Consider the following 22,910-nt stretch of genomic DNA (forward strand, 5'->3'; position numbering starts at 1 on the left):
CAGCAGGTATTTAGCACAGAAATGCTTTTGATCTAATCTCTACACATTTATAGATATTTCACCATAATCTTGTGAGCATCAGGAGACAAAGGAGAAAAAAGACTAAACAGATAATGTTGGTAGCCTGTACCTTATACAGTCTATTTAGGATTCATTTCACTTAAATGTTTACCAAAGAGGTTATATGTAGAAATTGATTAGCCATGAAAGCAACTCTACTTTTAGCTTTATGCTGATGACCATGAATCTTCTCTTCAGGACCTTCTCTGATCAGTTCATAATTCCAAGGATGATTTTCCTTACTGGAAGAGTAACAAATTCCATTTGAGATGTGCTAGTTCAATTGTAGGCGTCTCACTCCAGTGTTAATAATAAACACCCCACACTCACATATTTGTTTTGCTGATCCACTAGAAAAGACAGAATTCTTTTTACTCTTCCCAAGAAGTTTTGGCCATAAAGGGAGAATGAAGACAAAAATAACTTTTTAGTGTTCAGCTCAGCAGATCTGTCTAAATAATATTTTGAAGCTATGATGCTGAATAAGGAAGTTCATTTTCCTTTAGTCAGTCTTCTGTCCCTGGCTACTGAAAGCATTCATTCAAAGCAAAATCTTTCCTGTGCTAGCCATCAGTTTCATAGGTCTATCTTGTTTCCTGTAGAAAACAGACATCACCATGGAGATATGCCTTAAGAAACAGGGGGAATATCCTCCGGTGCATTCCCCAGGGGAAAGTATACCGTCCTGGCTTCATGCAAACCCTTTGTTTTTGTGTAAAAATCTTTTGATCTATCATACACTGCTCCTGACAACTGTTCTTATATCTGAGCATAGTATGTTCACTATCAAGCAAGCTTGATTTCATAAACTCCTTTTTCTTGCATCTTCTAAATTGCCCAGCTAGCGCTTGCAAATGTCCCTACTCCAGACATTTGAACTTCCATCACATCCATGATTTCCCAGTAGTTATATTATGGCCAAACACCAATCCTTCCCCCATTTTGTTAGAAATGGGAATGAGTCTTACATAAAAATACATGAAATGCCCTATGAGTCAGAGTAATGGTCAGTCCAGTCCAACATCCTATCTTTGACAATGACAATAGGAGAATATTTAAAAGGTCTTTAAATTCACCAAACAACCCAACTCTTCCACTTGACAAATAAGCAGAAGTGAAATAAATGTGAGAATTTAGTTCTGTTACAGTCAGATTTGACACTGAAATCCAAAGCACATGTGTCTTCTCGGAATAATTTAAGTAGCCATTACTACTGAAGCTTCAAATCCAAGGATTGTTTTGCTGGTTTTCTTCAGAGGCCTCATTCCTACCATATATTCTTACAGACTTTTATGAACATGCTAGACTCTATGCAACAACATATCAGATACCGCATCCAGACAGGTTGAAGGATGTTAACAAAAGTTTTCTGGCCTTCATTTCAGAAGGAATGCAGCGGGGGCCAAGCCAAATTCAGGGCAATAAAAAAAAAAACCTCTGGGTTACACGAAGCTAATTGAAGAGCAGCACATCTTCATGTGATTGTTCAGCTCTAGAAAGAAACACTATAAGTTCATGCAATTCCTAAAGATCAGTCTACAACCACACACTGTGGCCGAACTCCAATATCTCTAACTCTTTGCAAATGGCTGTGGTTCAAGTCTTCACTTGAACATTTCCTGTGAAAAAGATTTCACCACACCTCTTGGCAGCCAGCTCTGTGGCTCAATTGATCTTATGGTTGTAAAGGTTTTTCCTACTATTTAAGCAAAACTTTCCTCACTTAATCCCATTAATCCTCATCACTGACATCCAGTAGGGTTTCATTCAATCTGCAGAAAACCTCAAAAGGCTTTGGATGAACCCTGAGGGGAAGAAGCAAATCAAGTGGGAATACAGGATTTTAATTTGTTCCTTGTTAGCTCCTCTTCCAGAATTCCAAATTGATCAGATTTCTCCCTACAAATTATAGTCTGTACTGATGGTGTTTAGCACAAGCCAGGCAAGGAGGCTCTGGAAGGCATGCTCCTAATCTCCACCTTTCAGCTGACAATATCAAGCTTCCTTTATTCCTTCACCTCAAGCTTCAAAATTCCTAGCAGCATTAAGGAAGAAAACAAGAGTGTTCTGCCCAAAGCAGCCCAGTTAATATTTTCATCATCAAGTGAAATCAGCTCCTCTCAGACAGTATCTAACATGTAGGTTCTCTCAAGACTGAAAGGAAAACTTTCTCCCCACAGGGATCCCCAGCTGAATGAGTGTTTCAGATAGCAAACTAGGCTGGAAGGGCACTGGAACATCCTAATACACTTTTCTGGGCCAGTACAGCACTATGACTTCGCAACATTAGTTTGACTCAAAATCTGGCATGTTAAAAAGTGCAACGTGTTAAAATATCATAAGGCAATGCATTCACTCCACAGGTGAAATAAGGGGAAGCAGCAAGCGTAACAATAATCAGGAGGGCAACAGCTTAGGGAAGAGTAAGATTGTGCCCCTTTCACAAAGGAAACCGGTCATAAATAGAATAATGCAGACACGAATGACACTGAAGTCAGAGACTCTTCTTTTTCAGTTTTCATAGCATTTTAGAAACCTCCATCTTCACAAGAAAAGCACCTAAGAAATTCAAGATAAAGCAATGTTTTCATGGTCACACAGTGAGCCAGTGACAGAATTACACTGCTACCGGTTTTGAACACATCAGATGGAAAAGAATCCCAGCAAGGACACCAAGGGCTCATCTTTCTAATTCCACATTTCTGCTTTGATGGTTTATTGTCTGGATTTCCAATGTTTTCTTTCATTTCTCTTCTTTAAGGGGCAGAGTAGAATTTGTAGGCAAAGCAGCATATTTCAAACAAAAACCGGATGAGGAAAAGACAGAGCTTTTCCAGATTGCCTCAGGAAGGAGATTGAAGGCATGCCTTTATATTATGGTGGTATTTGAATAAAGATGGAATACTATTCTGAAGAAGACAGTTTTCAAGGAATATCTTAAAAGAGGAGCTGCAGACTGCCTGTTGGACATTAAAGGGAGAGTTATTCTAGGCTGAAGGGCAGCATGAAAGAAGGGTCAAAGATCAAAGCAGGCAAAGGGATCAGCTCAGGTAAAAAGCTGTGGCAAATGTGAGAAAATAGGAATAGCCACAATGTAAACTCAGACACAAACATAAAGTATAGAATTTTGTTGCAAGTACCAAGACAAAGATGATCCTGAACACACTGAACAGCAGAGATAGGGTGCAGCTGTAGTGCTAAAGGGCATTCGAGTGAAGACTGAAGTTTCAACAAAGAAGAGTAAGTTCTGGAGAATCTCCCATAGCTTTAAAGTGACTCCTCTCTGAAGTTGTGCATTAGATTGATAATTGCAGTCAGTAGACAAAATGCTGGCAGTTTAGAAAGAAGCAATATTTTACATCAGAGTTTCCACTCAGAGTAAAATATGAAATTTTGTTAAGGAGATAGTCCTTCATATTCATAAAAGTTCTATCTATATTTTCCATTAACTTCAATTAAAGAAAAAAAGAACACATCAAAAAGCAAAGACATCCTTTCCAAGACATTTCAGCACAGTTTGATTACTAGTCTTCAGTTGGTATGACCTGGTGCAATTTAGTTAAATTAATTGGGATTGTAGGTGTTTATATCACTCAGGAATCTCACTGTAATTTGGATTTTTACTTCAGATACGTTGTTATCAAACTGTAAGTTTCCAATTCAAATAGCAGGAGTTATAGCAAGACTAGTTATAGCAAGTTGAGTAAGAACCATATCTTAAGTTGCAGCTTTCCCTCCCTACTAATTTACCAGTTGCTGGGTCCTCTGACTACTTTTGGCTAGCTGTGCCAGGTAGCAAGAGTTGTGCTTAGAACACTGACCAGCAATAACTTCTGACATTCAATGAAACATGTCATGTTTTAGGTTACCATGTTAAATACATGATCTCTACATCACTCCACCACACTTGAGCATGTGCAAATTGGAAATAATCAGTGCTCCAATCTAAAGTTGTTAGCAGCAAGTTATGCACAAGCTCAAGTTTTAGATGGTTGCCAGTAAACAATTCTGAACCTCTTTTCCTCCTTCTGACAAAGAAGAGTGGAAGCAGAACCATGCACTCCAAATTTTTATTCATCACCATGATATTCTTCTGCGAGAAGGCAAAAAAAAAAAGAAAACAATTTATGTTGGGGAAAAGTAGATCTGGAACAGTGTTTCTTACATTTACCTCCTGATTCCTCAAGGTGCATAGTGCTGGTCACCACAGATGATGTGGGGAGAGTGGGACACTTAGATTTACTGCAGTCTGCAGAGGGGAAAATAAATCCAAACACATAGTATACAAAGTGCCAGCTTTCATAGATGAGGAGGGATAAATTGACAGTGAGGTGGCTGAAAGGGATGAAGAATATTATCAATCACTGTCATCAGGAAGGCAACTTAAGGAAAAGCAACAATTGCACTGATCAGAGGTCAGCGTTACCTGTAAAGTTATTTATTGGACATTTCGATAAAAGTGAGCTCAGTACAGTTTCCAGAAAGCCCTACACTTCTTGCTTCACAAGAACTGAGTTTGATTTCCAAAACTGAGAATCTGAAATTATTCTCCTTTTAGGTATTGTGTGTCTAATTTGGCCATTGTCTTACAGAACTAGATATAGAGAAAGAATGAGCAGTGCCTTTGCAGTTCCCAGCTTTCCTTTTTTCTCCCCATTAGAATCAGTCTGCAATAATGAACCGTAAAGCCAAAGGAATAAATTCCTACTCTGCACATTCAAGGTATGTTTCTCCTTTTCCTACACTTTAGTTCATTTTTTATTACTTTTCACAGAAAGAATTCTCGTTTCTTGGTTCTGCCAGATCCCCAGTTGTGGGGGATCATTTTCAACATAACAGTGATTAGGTGTGACCAGTCAAAGTCAACCTAAAGCTGCAAACTCTAAACTGTTTGGACATTTCAATGCACTGAGCAATGCTGCTAGTTGCTCAAGCTACAGGAAACATGTCCCCAAAAGATTTCAGTTTGAAACCTAAAGGATCTCTTCAGATACTTGCTAAGTCTGGGTTACGAAGATTACACTCAGGACGAGGATAAAGAAAAAAAGGCTTTCACTGGCTTTCATTGTACACCACATCTTTGACGTTTACAGTAAAGGTATAGGATAAGCATTGTCAGCTCATCCTTTTCTTAAAATGGTCTCCCATAGTCAAATTACAGTGGATGGTTCTCTCTCTCAGACAATGAGCTGCAAGACCATTCTGAGACACAGGTGTGGGAAGGCAAAGATAAGTAATAGTCTCAACTGACAAGTCCTAGAGTATCAGAGAATCTTCCACTAGAACGTAAGGAAGACCATGAACACATTTGTTTCATCAGCACTTAAAAAATCCCCAGTCTCCCTGTTAGAAGAAAATGACTGAAGATGGATAAGGGACAACTTTGGATAAACCCTTACCTCCTCAAAATTAAACTCAAACTGTTGCTGAGTGTAATGGAAAATCTCGTTCCAGCATTTAGACACAAGTGTTAGAAATTGCAAACAAGAACGCATCCCTTCTGCTAAATCATTTTGGGTTTGGGGTGGGGCTTTTTATTTTGTTTAACAAAGAAAAAAGAGAGTATCCATTTATCTTTCATTTTTTTGCCCAATGGAAAAGCATTTTGACAAAAACAACCATTTATGCAAAGTACTCTTTCATGAATGTGAGAGTTGGTAAGCATCTGCAAATCATTACAACAGATTCTCAAAAGCTCAGCTGTACAAGACCTGTGCTACCACACTTTGCCCAGCAATGACTTATCTCAGTTATTCAGTAAATTTTAAACCAATATAAAAAAAGAGAGAGAGAGAGAGGGTCCAACAGGAGACATTGAGTAAACTTAGCAACTAACTCCCATATGGGCTTATTAAGCAGAGTCACTTGGTCAAGTAAGGATAAGTTAACAAAGGACCACGAGTGTTGTCAGGGCTGAGTTATCACCGCCTTTTGCTGAGCATCTAAGGTTATCTGCACCTGCCTCCCAGCTATGCAAGAATGTCAAATTAATTCAGGAAGGATCTTTTATTTCAGCTAATTACTAGAGAACAAGCTGATTTAAAAGTTTTTCCTTCTCTCTTCCATAGGCAGGCCACATTAACCTGCACATCATAACTCTGTACATGGCTTACATTTCTGCTTCTGCATCAGTCACTCCTATCCTACTCCTGTACTAAAGAACAGTCACGCATTCTTATGAATGCAGCTGTAACCTCTTCACCTTCCAACTTTTACTGTAATTACTATTTTCTCTATTGAAATAGCCTCAAGAGCTTTCAACTGAGATCAAAAGGCCCCCACGTTCTGGAGTCATACATCATACGTGTCATACCTGCATATTGAAGACATACACCAAGTTTGAATAGACAAACAATGCAAATGGGGCAGTGCACACAGAGGGGTGGACCTGGCAATGCCACACATAGGTTAATACCAAGCCAAGATCTCTTGCATCCCAGTCTCAGGTCTGAGACATAGTCAGTGAATCACATAGTGCATTCAGTTCTAACAACAAACATTGGCAGCTACTGTTCATGAGCACTGACTGTTTCTCCATTCACTTTTACAATCGTAGGCTCATTGTAGCCCAAAATCCACTGATGCATTAGCTGAGGAGGAGGTAGGAGATAATGGCTGACAGAAACCAGGATCCTGTGCCTGTTGGCCCAACTCCACCCTAATCATTTCATCTAAGAAAGAATAGTAAATGGGTGAGGCTACCCCCAAGTTTAGGAGCTACAGCTTCATACAGAGCAACAGATTCTGTTATATCTTTTTGCAAAGTTGCTCAGTTCACTAGGAAGAGGAACACTATAATAGCAGCCAGCAGTATTCACAATAAGATCCTGTCAATGATCTACTGATCTATCTCAAGGTCTCCAAGATTGAGATTCCCATCTGTGTTCTGAATGGGAGTTATCTGAGCCAACAATTGCTAAGTGGTGAAGATTCACAAATTGATTGCTAAGTGGCAATTGAAACACCTCCACTGTACATTATTTATCATAGAATCATAGAATCATTTAGGTTGGAAAAGACCTTCAAGATCATCGAGTCTAACCATCAACCATGCCCACTAAACCATGTCCTATTGTCTCCATTATTTAATCCACAACTCTTTTATTACTAAATTAAGGGTTTTAAAATCAAGACAGAGGCTCCTGGAATTCTGTGGCTTCAGCTTCTAGGGCAGAAAAAATCATTACCACCCCACAAATGCCATCAGGTTAGGTTATGAACACATTAGCAGCTTTCATTTAACATAGCAACCCCCTATTTTCAGGTAAAATATAGGGGATTTTAAGTTAGCATTAATGACAAGCAATCTGGTCCTGAAAAATTATATATATGCTGATATTCTATTTGAGGAAGTGCCCTTCCTAAAACAAAATGAGAAATATTGCCTTTTTACTACCTAGCAAGTTTGCAATATGTGCACTGTAAAAACCACTCCCTGCAGAGATTCATCATACTGGCTATTTCTGGCAAAGTATCCTCCTTGTACCTGGAATCTTGTCCTTTCTGCAGCATAGACTTGGTAGTGAAGCATGGCTTGCAAGACTTTCTTGTGACCATCTGGTACCAAGCAGACAGCCCCTAGGATCTCCAGCACAGCAATCTTGGTCTTAATGTTCTCAGTCCGTAAGCTCTGGGAGATGATGTTGATACTCTCTGGATGAGCCAGGACATGAGCCCGTCCTTGGGAGTTGTTCATCAGTGCCTTGATACACCCTATAACGGATGTATGTATACGGCTCTCTGAAGTCTCATAGTCCATGCTCTTCAGGAAGTTCAGCAAACAGCTTAGGCCATCCAGCTCAATAAACCTTGTCACAAACCTGGGAAAAAAAAAAAAAAAAAAAAAAAAAAAGCCAGGAAAAATAAGGAAAGTAGACCAAAGGCAATTTATTCAAAAGATAACATATTATGCAACCCTGCATCTGTAAAAGCTAGCTAGTTTTTAGCTTAAAGTTCACAGAATAATTCCCAGGTATTTAAGGAAAACAAAGCAAAGCAAAGCAAAGCAAAACAAAACAAAACAAACAAAAAAGACAGAAAACAGACTAGCTAATAATTGTGTGTCACATAGGTTCAGGGTAGTTATATTCTATCACCTTAAGACCCTACTGTTCCATCACTGTGGTCTTTGTTGCAGTTACCACCAAACACCTGCTATGGTCCACCCCTATATTTGCTGCATTTTCAAGGCTGAATGGATTCTTTCAAGTTGCTACATCTTACATACTTGCTAATAAATACGAGATACATTTTCATACAGACACATCACCACACTTTTAACTATGAGTTCAGATAATCTTGAAAACCATTTTTAGACCTAGGTCAAACTTTTAACCAATACTACTTATAGGCTTCCACATCCAGGAGTTGGGTACAGTGACAGAGGCGAACTCATTACCACTGTGCGTGTCAGCTGTGCTGACATACATATAGGAACATGCTATATTTAAAAGGGACATGTTCTTCAGTAAAAGGCAAAGCTCCTATAATGGCCTTGGCTGATTTTTATTGGTTTGATTGTTTGTTTTTAGTTTGAGGATGTATATTAAAGGATGGAACAGGTCCACTGTCAACCTGCAGTAGCAAAATGTACAGTAAAAACATCATAAATAGAGGAAATACAGAATTAATCTGTTACCAATTGACACATCAAAGACTGAACCTATAGTAGGACAGGTTTATTTTGACTATTGACATCACGAGAGTTCTGTTTCTACTGTATTCTACCATAAAATTTGCCTTTCTTCAGGTTAAGATTATGGAAACTGAGGATGAAAACAATATAGGAGAAAGTCCTTGGAAAAGTGTAAGGTTTTGCTGCAAACCACGGTTAAAAAATCCAGATGGGTCAAATTAGACCATGCAGAGAGCCTCCTAGACAAATCAATAGAAAAGGATGGAATTATAAAAGTCAGTTTAAACCAATCATTCTAGCAATGTTTCAGTTAGAGTTCCCAGGCTTAAAAATGGGGATTCAAAGATATGAAAAGGGCTGCAAATAATTTCTCTAGATTGCTTTGTTTACCTCCTGCTTCCTCTAACAGGTCGTTCAGGTAGGTGCACTTTTTTAGAATGTCTGAATGCAAAACCATGTGAATTACATTGGAATTTTCAGTCTACCAAAATGTACACCAATGTCATGGTTTAACCCCAGCCAGCAACTAAGCACCACACAGCTGCTCACTCACTCCTCCCCACTCCCAGTGAGATGAGGAAAATTGAAAAAAAAATTAAAACTCGTGTGTTGATATAAGAACTGTTTGGCAACTAAAATAAAAGAAAATATAATAATAACATCAACAACAATTAAAAATATAATAACAGTAGTAATAATTGTAATGAAAAGGAATATAACAAAAAGAGAGATATTAGACCCAAGAAAAGACAAGTTATGCACAATGCAATTGCTCACCACCTGCTGACCAATGCCCAAGCAGCGATCTGCCCCTCACAGCCAACTCCCCCCAGTTTATATACTGAGCATGATGTTCTATGGTACGGAATACCCCTTTGGCTAGTTCAGGTCGGCTGTCCTGGCTATGATCCCTCCCAGCTTCTTGTACACCTGCTTGCTGGCAGAACATGGGAAACTGAAAAATCCTTAACTTCAGATAAGAGCTACTTATCAACACCTAAACATCAGTGTGTTATCAACATTATTCTCACACTAAATCCAAAACACAGTGTACCAGCTACTAGGAAGAAAATTAACTCTATCCCAGCCAAAACCAGGACAGCAACAATAATATGTCCACAACCATGCTCTAAACAGCATAATGTAGAAAGATATCTCGAATTAAAAGGTTGTTAACAATTGCCACCTGTGTAACAAATTAAAAATACCAGAAGTCTGTGTCATTGTGCTTTTACCCAGCCCCTCCTCCTCCCTGTTGGATAGTTCCTAATGTGCTGTCTTTCTCTTGTCTGTCCTTAAGTGAGATACTGTTCCTAATATGCATCAGTAATGGAAGCACCATAGTGAAAGACTGAATTTCACTGGTCTCTGTTCATGTCTCTGCACCAGCCAAACAAACCTGAGTCCTACTTATATATCTCCTGGATAGTATGGACTTGACATATGTATGGTCTTCTGGTGGTTACATGCCACACCACACAGGAATTTTCAGGGCCTACCTGAAAGTTACGCTCACTATGATGATAGATTTGCCAACTTGCAGCTTATTTGGGCCAGCAGGTTGACCAGAAATATGGCAAAGCCTGGTGCTTTCAACTAAGTTTCGGTCTGAGGTTTGGGTTTTGTTCAAAACTGAATTTCAAAGTGAGTATCTGAGTAAGGGCAAGCACACACAGGAACAGGTGTACCAAAAATGAAAACAAGGTTTAGTTGAAACCTGCTAACACAATCTGTCAAGTTTCACGCAGGTCTGATTGCACATTCTTTGGATGCATCATCTTGTCTACCCTAACAAATCATAGGAGCAAAAGCCCCTCTGCTTCCAGGCCAGAGAGTGGGATCAACATTGTGCACCAGGAATTTGGTAAGTCAATCAAAGCATTTTGTTATTTAAACTGATTATAGGAAGATTAATACTTAGTTCTGTTTCTGTAATACACTTAGCTGCTAGCATGCTGTTGTGGTTTAACCCCAGCCAGCAATTAAGCACCATCCCCCGGTGGGATGGGGGAAAGAATTGGAAGAGTAAAAGTCAGAAAACTCATGGGTTGAGATAAAGACAATTTAATAAGTAAAGCAAAAGCCACACATGCAAGCAAAGCAAAACAAGGAATTCATTCAGCACTTCCCATTGGCAGGCAGGTGTTCAGCCATCTCCAGCAAAGCAGGGCTCCATCACATGTAATGGTTACTTGGGAAGACAAACGCCATCGCTCCGAATGTCCCCCCCGCCTCCTTCTCCTTCCTCCAGCATTCTATGCTGAGCATTATGTCATATGGTCTGGAATATCCCTTTGGTCAGTTGGGGTCAGCTGTCCCAGTTGTGTCCCCTCCCAACTCCTTGTGCACCCCCAGCCTACTTGCTGGTGGGGTGGGTTGAGAAGCAGAAAAGGCCTTGATTCTGTGTAAGCACTGCTCAGCAGTAACAAAAACATCCTTGTGTTATCAACACTGTTTCCAGCACAAATCCAAAACATAGCCCCATACTAGCTACTATGAAGAAAATTAACTCTATCTTAGCCAAAACCAGCACACATGCCAAAGACGACTGAAATAAGTGCATTCACGCCTAAGAGTTGCTGCTAAGGATGTATTTGGAACCAAAATAAGCACAGGCTCAACATGTTACCAAACAATGGGGTGCCAATGACTTCTGAGCATTTCTCTAACCCTGCGTCTAAAGAGCAGAGTTGCTCTTTGCCTCTACTATGGAAGGACTAGTTTAAATTCTCCTTCTTCTCACCTCCATACCTTAGCTATCCATATCCACCCTATACCTTAGCTATTCCCTCCATCTTTTAGGGGAGAGAAAAAAAAAACAAACCAAACAAAAAACCCAGATGTTTTCCTGTTCTTTTCAGTTCCATGGCTGAGGGAAGACTTAAGATAGATACCTTTCTGAAGATACGAGCTCTACTGACAAAAGAAAACATCCTGAAGGAGCAGCTGAACAAAGGGTCTCTTAAACATACTTTCGGATGGAACACCTGGTCTTACAACAAGACATACAAGGCACTACAACCTTCATGTATTTTAGCCTGCTCCAATGACCATGTGAAAAAAAATGGTAAATGCACAAAAGTCACATTGTCCCAATTAAGTACAATCCCTTACTAAATTCACTGACAGAGCAATTTTTCTAGGACTGTTTGGATGAGGTCATTCCAAAAAGGAGGCATGCGCAGGAAAATGCTGTGTGTCGCAGATCTTGATTAATGACATAATTTAAAACAGTGTTGGGATTTTCCTGCGCTCTTCCTAGTCCAGAGAGCAAACAGTAAGCTGCATTACTTAATAGGAAGCAAACCCAAGTACCTTCCCATTTCAGCTGACATTAGAAGCAGGGATCAAATGATGATTTTCACCTTCCTTTTCCAAAACACTTAGCTCCCTATTCTCCAGAAAAAACAGAAATCATGCAAGAGGGAGATAAAGAAATGGCAATAGCAGTTTCTGGGCCAACAGACACTCTCAGTATGAGGATTTTCTTGGTGTGGGGAGGTATGTGTGTAAATGTCTGTACAGGAGAAAAAAATAAGTGGGACTCTAGCTGACAGGCTGAGAGCCATAATCCTCACACTGTTTGGTGTTTGTGCATCTGTATGTCTGTAAGCAAGCAGGGGAGAGGGGGGGGGGGGGGTGTGCATGCGCAAAAGCAAACCTAAAGTCCCTTCTTACTTACAATATACACATGTGTAACTAACTGCCATCCTATACATCCTGTATGCTGCAAAGTAAGGTCTTCTTCTAGACTGGAAGGTGTAAAGTTCAGCATATTTGCCAATGCATTCTGGCTAACACATTCAAAAAACTCAAGAGTAAATAAAGCAGGGTGTGTTTTAATAGGTGCTAAACAAGCAAATTAAAGCCCAACCTTACCTCAGACTCTCACTTGACCAGTTTCACACACTTTAAAAGGCAGGGCACCTCTTAGCCTTTCAAGTTTTAGAGAGTGTTGATCAGAATGAGTTAACTAGCTCTAATAACAAACCTTTCATCCAAATACAGATGCGGTGGCCTAAGAGGTAATGACCCACTGATGGATTCCAAGTGTATGGGGTGACAGCCTCCCTGTGATACTTGATCCAGCTCAGGAAAGACAGAAAGATCATATGCAGTGGGTGTGCAGAGAGTGGGATGTTCCCACCCTGTTAACAGCCAAAGCTACACTTCCCTGCAGCATCAGTTTTTGAATCATGCATAATCCTGACGACTACTGAACTGCTGAAAAATTCAGCATAATGGATTTTCCTTGATGGATGCATAAATGATCATCTCCAGTATGCACTTGAATGCAATATGGCTAAATCAAACAAAAATAACAGGAGGTAAATCTGAATTAAACAAAAGGAGAAAAGCAGACAGCAAAGGGAGTTAGTGATGATTCAGACTAAAGAAGGTATTTTTCTGGGGTTCCAAAAAGTGATTTTTTTTCCAGTCCCTTGTAAGTTTTTGCTTTTGCTGCACTTCTGAACCTCCATTTTTGGGCACTAAAATACCAAAAGAAAAGCTCTTTTCTCACTGCTTCTGTTCAACAGTTTGTCATCACACTTGTTTATAGTCCTAAGTTCTTACAAACCTAAAAGAAAATGTGTTTCCTTACATGATGCAGATGTGGGGTTTTTGTTCTCTAAGGCTGGGGTTGTTCCTGTGTGCTGGGACATAACCTGGCTTTATTATTTCAGGGCAGTTCCTAAATACCAGAACAAAATGCACTTGCTCAAAGGGGGCCAACTAGCTGCCCAGGGATGCTTCTATCACCTTTCTCCAAAGAGGAGAGGAACTTGAGTTTGGGTGGGTCTGCTTCAGGTTTTGTTGCTGTTTGAACTGGTGGGTTGGAATAGAGGCACAGATCAGTACCATTACTCTGCATTTTCTACTAGGAGAGACACAGTTCTACAGTAAAATAAAACAGAGCCAAACACATGCATTTTTCTTCTTTTGATTCCTCTAGATCAGAGAATTCAAGCAGAGGAGCCTATTGGTAAGCTGTCAGAGCCCCTGTGTACCCTACCATCACAAATGGATTCCAGACAGTTCATGCTGTGTGAATTTAGGTATCTATTTTCTTCAGAGGCCTGATGAACAGAAGTGGCAAGGAAAATAGGATTTGATATCCAAATTCAACTAGAAAGACTAGTATTTTGAAGGCTTGGGTATTGTACTGCTTATGAGAGGGATCTGATGGAGCCAAGGGCCTCTCTACTGCAACCTTTCCATCAAGAAGAAATTGGCTTGTTGATCAGGCACTGGCATGCAGCCCATTTGGCAGCTAACAAATTGAGTCGCTGGAAATTAGTTGAGACATAGAACTTAACTAAAAATTTGGCTTGGCTTAACTATTAAAAAAAAAAAACAAAACAAACCATAACCATCGCCAGCAATTTGGAAGAGAACACTTTATAGGGCAGCTCATAGATGCTTGTACTGAAGCTTGTTAGGGTTATTATAAACAGATGAAGCAACAGGCTGTTGTCAAGGGGATGCAGGAGAAGCAATATAGGTCTGAGAAGGAAAACCTTGCAAGGCTTTGAGCAGAAGACATTTCTATTTCTTCTTCTCTATTGCCTTGCTCTCAACAAGTTGGCCAGGCTGTCCTATTCAAAATGACAGGGCAGAACAACCAATGGTGGCCACCAAAGTGTTTCAGCTGAACATAGCAGAGAGGCCTTGCTGCTGTGGCTATGCTCAGTGAAAGCTATCACTTTCACAGAGTAAGCATCAAACCAGCTCCACGTTAATGTAATGGAGTTGCTACATCAAGTCTCAACAGCACAGGACTTTGCTTTAAAATCCTTGTGAGAGTTAGGAGTTTGGCAGTTGTCTTAGCTGCCATTTTAACATAAAGTCCAGCTGCATTTTACTGTGTTCTCTGCTTTAGGACAGTGATAGACAGGATCAAACAGTCACTTATCCCCTTGGGCTAAGTGTTGATATAGGCCACTGTTTTTTCATTTCCATGTTAAAAGCACTCACCTACCCACATGCTAAAGTTACCAAAGCCTGATGAATCTTTATGCCTCAGAGGAGCATGAGAATCTGGCTTTGTACTCTCTTACAGCCTGTCACAACAGGAGGTAAAAAACTGATGTTTAAGCTGACATGTTCTACCTCACACTTGCCATGAGGTGAGAAGCTGCATGCAGTCAACTTTTTAAACATCATGAAGGAGAGAAGCACATTCAGCACTTAGCTCTGCAAGTCCCAGAAATATCTTCACTTCAAGTCAACATAACTGCAATGCAAATCCTTTGGGATTATTTTTTGGGTTGTATTTATTTATTTATTTATTTATGTTTGGTTAGGTTCCCCCCGAGAAAAAACCCCACCTGTTTGCTTAGGCATTACGGAAGCTCTTTGAAACTGTGACTTCAGCATAGTGTGGATGCAAATGCATTTGGCCTATTTTGGGTCCAATACAAAGACACTCAGAAACTTTTTGACCGAGTGTTTCCTGAGATCATACTAACTATAGTTACTGCTTCTGCAGAATGGTCTTCTAAGTGTTAAATGGAGAAGGTTTCTATGCTAGTTAGTTTGCTGTTGTTCAGAGCTTTGTTCCCAGAAAAACAAAGATGACCTTACCTTCAAAGACACAGTTACACAATAAAGTCTCTTAACATTTCTCTATGCCACAGTTACACATAGAACAGGAAGAATGCCAAACCAGGTGATGTCAGATGGATTAGCTGCTTTGTACCAAACAGTTCACATTATTAAAGATAAGGGGAGGCTTGAATTCAAAGTTCAGAGTAGAGGCTGAGAGTTTGCCCAACATGAATCAAATTACATGGGATGTTCAGGGGGCTATGAAGTCTAAAATCTGATCTTCATAGTTATTACCTGTGTTCACACATATCTACCACAGGTTTTTCACAGACTTTGTCTTTTATTTTCCTGAAGCTACATCCTTCAGCATTAGCATGCCCTCCCAACTAGGCAGGTTCAGACCAGGGACTGTATGGCTTTCTGTGGATTGTCTGAAATATCAGAGAAGCTTGTGTGAGGTGAGACAATGAGGTTTCTGTCCTTGCCACTCCTTCCCCTGTCACATCTGACCATAGGGAGCCAGTGAATTGTGATCAAAGATGAACAACATTACCTCATGGGCTGAGTCCTCAGTGCTGTCTTCAAGTCTTCAACTATTTTATTTTTCATTTCTGTTTCTTCTTCATCGAAAGCATACAGAGTCTGCATCTGTTCAGAAAAGAAGATGACCATCAGGATAGCTCGGGCTGCCTGGAAGCCAAGAGACAGACAGGGAACTGTGAAAAATAACTATCTTATCAACCCATGCAGAGGTGTCTGCCAGCCTTTCACCAGGAAAGCAGTGCCTCAGCTACAAAACTGAATCCAGATGAGGCTGCTCATGTGGACTGGCAGCAGCATACCACTTTACCACACTGGCTAAACTAGGGTTCTCAGATTACCCCCCAAAAATCATACTTGCCAGTATGCCCTCAGAAAACTGTACCTAATTTGGAACAGTGATCTGCTGTGGTGATCTATGGATATATGAGGCAAAGTTTGTAGGGAGAGGTAATATCTTATTAGACTGACATGGCTGGAGGGATTTGGAGGGGAAAAAAAGAAGAAAAAAATCCCAGACTTGTGTGTCAAGTTTCAAAGCATAAAAGCTTTTTCCTCAAGTGACTAAACAGCCTGCAAGTACCCTGAGTTACAGCTTGTGTACATACAAGTTTGACTTTTCTTCCCCACACCAAGTATATCACCTGTTTTAAGATATTGATTTTCCTCATACACTTTGCCCTTGTTAATTAGGAACATTTACTGCAAAAAGCTGGAGCATCATAAAATCCCTGTCCCTGTTTTTTAACAAGTGAACTGAAGCACATGGAGACTAGATTTTCCCCCAATATGCAGCTTGAGATAACTAGAGCTTGCAGTCAACTGGAACTGAAGATGCTGTGGGTCACTGTAAATTACAGTGAGAGATGAGTGGAATACATGCAAAAAATAAGGTTCTCGAAGTCAGGCAATGCCATTAAAAAAAGTGGTATATCAGGAAATCAGGGTTCCAGATCTACACTCAGCACCACTGTGACCTTGTGATGTGAAGCAAGACTCTTCAGTACCCATTGCATATATCATTCAGGCTCAACTTCAGTGTGTGACTTTTTAAAAAGTCAAGACTCAGTGCTGGAAATTCTTAGCCTATAGCTATGTCTTCTTAGTCACTTTAATTGTAAAACAGAGAGGATGAATGACTCGTTGGCAGGATTTCTCAGGGATATCACTCAGTGGTATCTGGAAAGCAGCTCTGAACTTCTTCTCAAATGACTAACCCAATTAAACTAGTACCATCTATCATGGATCTGATATTATACCTCTCTGTGGTGGAATCTGACTAGCTACAATTATGGCCCATTATAGGAAATATTTAAGTCTTTATTTTACCGTTCAGCAAGCACCAAAGAAAACCTTCCTCTCACTGGAACTTCCTTTAACCCTCCCCCACCCACCCAACACCTCACTTCCCTTGAAAGTGCTCCCATGTTGCTTGCTTTTGCAAACCAAGTGGTGCCAACACGTGTCGGATCCTGAGGGTGGTCATTTGGCTACATGTCGTTGCTGTCTTATGCTGAACAGCTGGCATAGGGAGATGTGTTTAACTCCAGGGGTTCTCTCTCTGATCCACACTAAAGTCAAATTCACTCAGTAACAGAGCAAGCTATTTCCTGCCCTAATGTAATGACAGAGTGCTACTGATGGAAAATGAGCTGATGATGTTTTATCTTTTGCCAGCATCCCCCGACAGCCAGAAACATAAATTGAAATGCTTAAGCCAAGCCATATATGATCCCTCTCTTCAAAAAATAAACAGAAATCCTGAACAGGCATTATGGAATCTCCATGGCAGAGTGTGCTGGGGTGTGATTTGGGGTTTGATTAGTATTTTCTTGGGTGACAGCCCATCTGGTCATCTTTCCTTTGGCCCATAAATGCTCCTTTGAAAGGCTCCCATTCCTCCAATGGCTTAATTTCTCCGAGCCATTGTGGGGGGAAAGCAAATGGATGATAGGAAGGTGCTTAACAGTATTTTGTTCAGAGTGAAAAAGGCCCATTTCCAAATGAAACAAATACAAATAATCCTGCCTTTACAACAGAGGGTGATTATAGAAAACCCCTTTTCTAAAGCTGCAGGCAGCCAAAAGCCCTTCATTTCTCACTCCTGTGCATGGCCAGGAACTCAAATCCTCATGCCCGCTCTAAAGACAGACTGGTCATGCATTTGCATTATGAAATAGCTTTCTCAGCAAGAGTTATAGAAAACATAATTGTCCCTGGGAGACAGAGGGGAGGGAACTGTCATTATTTGAGGCTGGATTTCATTAATGTGGCTGGCTGATGAATTGCGTTCCTGAACTACAAACTGCACTCGAGGACTAATGTCTGCTGTGCTGAGGATGCAGCTAGTTACTATCAGTTAACTATCAGTGGTATACATAAGGCTCTTTTTTACAAGCACATTTTGTATATTTAAAGTTTTCCAGATTAACTGCATCGCCCAGGAAAGTATAGTATGTAGTTACTTGATTTGCCAATTCAAAAAAATTCATGAATTTTTGAAAACAATCATTCACATGGAATTTTATGTGTAAAACTTCAGGTAGTCCAACAAATTACTTTTGAAAATTTGGCTCCATTTGAAATGAAATATTTTAGTTTTATTAAAAGCACAGATTAATTCCCACACCTTATCCTAATAGCTAATCATTCCTCTAAACTGCTGGGAAGGAAAATACAGGACCATAATGACAGCATGTGTGAGAAAGAAAGACAAAAAAAGAAAAAAGAAAAAAAAGGGCATGAACTAGCATCAGCAATACAGTGTATGAAGGACCTAGTTTTACTTAACAGTCTTACACAAACAAAATGAAAAAAAGAAAGAAGAAAATAGAATAAATAGTGAAAAAGCAACCTGTATGTTCTGATTTCTCATTATAGTACAAGATCTTTCTTTAGATCTTGTCTAAAATCATAACTAACAAAGTGTTATCATTATTGAAATAAATTCCAGTTCATAAACAAATACAAGTAAAATTAAAATGAAAATTTGATAAAAATTATTGTTTTGCATGCCTCCTATGACATACCTGGACAATAGTACTTTAAAACATTTCTTCAAAGAAAACAAGTCAGTTGAAATTCAAGGTGCACCACATCTCTAACTACATTAAGGCTGAACTAAGAGAATAAACTATGAATTATAAACTATGAATAGATGCAATTTTAAAAACCTGAACTTTTACGCAAATAAGTTTAAAGTAACATAGATGTTGCCTAATCCAGATGGAGGAGAGAGTTATCATCCACCTGCTAAATTCTGCTGAAAGATACATATTTTTAATGTCCTGTGAAGCTGCTTTGCCCTGAAGAAATGCTTTCTGAGTCAAGGAAAAGGGCCTTGTTACAACTGTATTTATTAACCTTGACCTCTGCCTCATACTCTCGACCGAGCCATCTCTCCAGAAAAGCTGGATCTGCAACTACTGTTCACCTGGAAGTCTCTCTGTGGAAATGCATACACAGCCAAGCTCATAAAAGCAACACAGTGCTGTCAGAAGTTTTCCTCCCCAGAAAAGCAAGGGCTGTGTTTATTTTTGCTGCCAAGCAGACAGTATCATGGGGTGAAGAGGACAGGAGAAGCACAGGGAGGTTTCTTTACATGTGATTTTAATAGGGCAGCTGCTCCATTTTTAAGAAAAGAAGTTTTGTGTGTTGATGAATCAGCAGAAGATGACAATGACCTTGATAATGGAAATGGTCTCCAGTTGTGGCTGTGCAGCCTGTCCACAATCACCAGTATTATTTATAACATGTAGACATCAGAGGACCTGGCAAATTTGGAGTCTCCTCTTTGTAAATTAGACATCATTAGCAGCTGTCCCTTTCTCTTAAGGGCTAGTCTAGAAGACAGTCTACCGATGACCTACTTGGCCCCTTCCTTTCAGTCAGGCTACCTGAACAATGGGACAGTCCCTCCACAGGAATTGCACACTACAGACTAGTAAAGAGATCCAGTTTTACTGTCATGCTCTTGTGAGAATTGGGTTTAAAAACTATTAAAATCTAAAAAGTCACAGCAACAGGAACAATTGTGGGAACAGAACTGTGCCTAAAATGCATGGCTTTTTGAACAGGATCAGGAATCTGTGACCTAAAGTGCTTCCTAACATAGTGGTCTAAGGTTACAAGTAGGGAATGTCAAACATGTCAGGAATCACCACATTGCTCTCAAGCATAATCTATGAGGGGCAGATATAATGGCTAACACCACAGCAGGTCGTCTGAGAAAATGATCCTTGAGCACAGGGGCCTTGGCCTGCTGAAATCCACAGAAAGATACTTAATGATATCAGCAGGATAAAGGTGCCATTTCCATTTTATCAGCAGGTAGGAAGAGCTTTTTTGCCAAGCTAATATAAAAAAAAGAACTTCATAATTAAACAAAAGGATATAGAAAAAGATGTGAAAGACACATGTAAAAAGATTCTTATGCAGTTAATTCACAAGAGATGCAAAGATTAAATTTTATTAAAAAAACCAGGACTGAAGGCACTTTAACACTTCTGTGATTATTGCTACCATTTCAACTCTAATACTTCTTGCAGTATTTCTAATTAAAATATTGCAATATCTGAGAATGCCCAAGACATGCAAACTGAAATAGACTATACAGTGTCAGGAAGCAACATGAAACATGATTTTCTTTCACCACTTCTGAGCCAACTCCGCTTGCATGCAGTTTAAAAAAAAAAAAAAAAAAAAGAAAAAACCCCACCACTAAATTTAGGACTGAAATTATAAGGGACCCAAAATAACCATTTGGAAGCTAAGAATCTCAGAGGTCTGAATAATAATGAATAGAACATGTCTTTTAAAGTGTGTCAGAGCTGGTTCTCAGCTGTATTACTCCAGTTTTCCACTGATACAATTCCTGTGAAATCAAGTCAACTAAGTTTCACCTGCCTAAAAGTGAAGCAACTAAGTGGTAAATCAGAAGCAGGGGTTTTAACCCCAGTGTATCTCCTCAACACTTCAAGCATAAGAGTAAAACATGAGGCTTGAAGCCAAATAAAAGGTTATCAATCATTCAGTGTTGAGGCATGCAAACAACATTACCAGGGCTGGTGTTTATTGGTACTCTTAAAACATGTTTAAAATCAGAAACATAAGCCAAAATATAGTCTCATTCCATGGAACTGCTCCAGATTTACAATAGTGGCATGTAAATATTCACTCCAGGTTAACATCAAGATCATTTAAAGACTAATCCAAAAGTTACTGAAATCAATGGAAAAACTTTCAGTAGATTCAAGAGGCCTTGGATCAAATCCTACCAGAAGTATTTGGCTCAGTGACATTCCAAGGTTTCATTCTTATTTTTTTCCTTAATGACCCTTGTAGAGCAAATTTGTTCAGTCAGGAAATCAAAGCACAGTGCCATGCCAGTCACAAAAGCTCAGCCTCTTTTCTCAAAAGAAGTCCATATTCCTTCTATTCCATTACTCTGCCCCAAGAAAATGTGGCATGAAGGAAGGTGACCATTTTGTTCATTCATGTCTCACAGTAGAAAGCAGCTTTTCTTTTATCCTCTTACTGTGAGTTATAATAACTTGTAAATCTTGGTTGGTTTTTTTTACTGAGCAAAATATGTTTCACCATGAGAAATGCATCAGTATTGACACCTTTAGCATCCATTAAGGCATTATTTTTATAAAATTATTTTATAGCTCATAGCCACAATACAAAAGGTGCAGAAAAGCCTTTAGAAATCAAACATAAAAGCATAAGTAAACAAACAAGGTGTGCTACCTAAGATGCTAGGAACAGATTTCTATCATCACTTCTGCACAACTGCCAAAAAAAGCGGAGTAGACATTGCACACAAATAACTGGAGGCAAAATTTGACTATAAAAATCAGTAAAAGGATCAAATTTCAATATATAAGATCTACCATATCAAAGGAGATCAGTGGACACTATATGCAGGTGTTCTGCTTCTGCTGGTGACCAGATCTACTGGATGCTTCAGAGGAAGAGATATATTATACAGCTATTGAACAAGGACAATTGAAAAAAGTTTTCCTCAAATATCTTGTTGGCTTGTATCTGATGTCTAAGGTGTTACAGCCTTATGTTCCTCTATTTATCTGCTATTTATAAGTGGATATTATCTTACATAAACAAATACCTTTTAATTCTTCTACAAAACTAATAACCCCAGTGTTATTTTGTAGATTAATTAGAAATCAGTTTGAAACCACAAAACAAAACTTTACCTAGTTTTCAAATAGATGCTTTTCTGATTCAACAAATATTCTCTTGAATTTTCATTCCAGAATCTAATTTGATTGCCTTCAGTGCTCAGTGTTGTAGAAATAAAAATTGGAAATGCTTATGGTGCTTTCTAATCTATTCTTCTGCTAGAGCAGGGCTCTTTCTTAATACACATACTTGTCTTCTTTCAGAAGTCCTATTTTAAATCAGTCATGCATTTGGCCTAACATTCTTCTCCTTTGGGAACTTCTTCCTAAAGAAACACATCTCTATGGTAGGAAATCTTCCCTGCTTTGCAGAAGAGGTAACTTACTGCTGCCATGGAATTGATGCGGTCAATGTAGTAATCTGGCCAACTGGTAGCAAGCTTATTAGGGTCTTCTTGTTCCTGAAACAGAAAGTTAAACAAGGTTACACAAGGAGCCTTTACAGGATGAAAGGCCACTGTAGAACCACCTGGGATTCTTCACTGTGCTGCTCTTTATTGTGGTATCTCCCCCCATATTCTTGCATAATGCACATAGACGTGTGGCATTTATTACAAACATTTCTGGAAGTGTAACGTTAGCACTGTCACCATAGTTTGCGAGATAAAAAGAGTCTCCTTCAGCTAAGGTTATTAAACACAGAATAATAAAGTTTGATGGAGACACAGTTATCTTTGGCATCTAAACAGCAAACCTCAGTCCCTTAAACATACTATGTTTCCAAGTAGGATAGCCCATTTACAGATAACAGGTTTACATTTTGTACCTTTACATTGACAGATCTTAGAAACTAGTTTGCCTCTCTACTGCTAGAAAGATGGTGGGATTCGCCAACAAAGGGGTTTAACATCTGCTATGGAGAAAAAAAAAAAATCAAGTCAAGGAACCTGAAAGGAAGCCAAAAGACTGCCTCATTTTGATGT

At 39.4% G+C, this 22,910-nt stretch overlaps 1 protein-coding gene across 3 annotated transcripts in view; it reads right to left on the reverse strand.

The window, feature by feature from the left end:
- Positions 1–22,910, reverse strand: part of DAAM2 (dishevelled associated activator of morphogenesis 2) — a 191,857-nt gene that overhangs the window by 61,283 nt on the left and 107,664 nt on the right. For all 3 annotated transcript variants that reach the window (XM_030035269.2, XM_030035272.1, XM_030035268.1), the window contains exons 4-6: positions 22,314–22,388; positions 15,798–15,892; positions 7,547–7,880 (exon numbers count right to left, since the gene is read on the reverse strand). In XM_030035269.2, coding sequence (XP_029891129.1) covers positions 7,547–7,880; positions 15,798–15,892; positions 22,314–22,388 — 504 coding nt within the window. The remainder of the gene's footprint in view (positions 1–7,546; positions 7,881–15,797; positions 15,893–22,313; positions 22,389–22,910) is intronic.

Source organism: Aquila chrysaetos, chromosome 13 (genome assembly GCF_900496995.4).
Source record: "Aquila chrysaetos chrysaetos chromosome 13, bAquChr1.4, whole genome shotgun sequence".
Taxonomy (NCBI): domain Eukaryota; kingdom Metazoa; phylum Chordata; class Aves; order Accipitriformes; family Accipitridae; genus Aquila; species Aquila chrysaetos.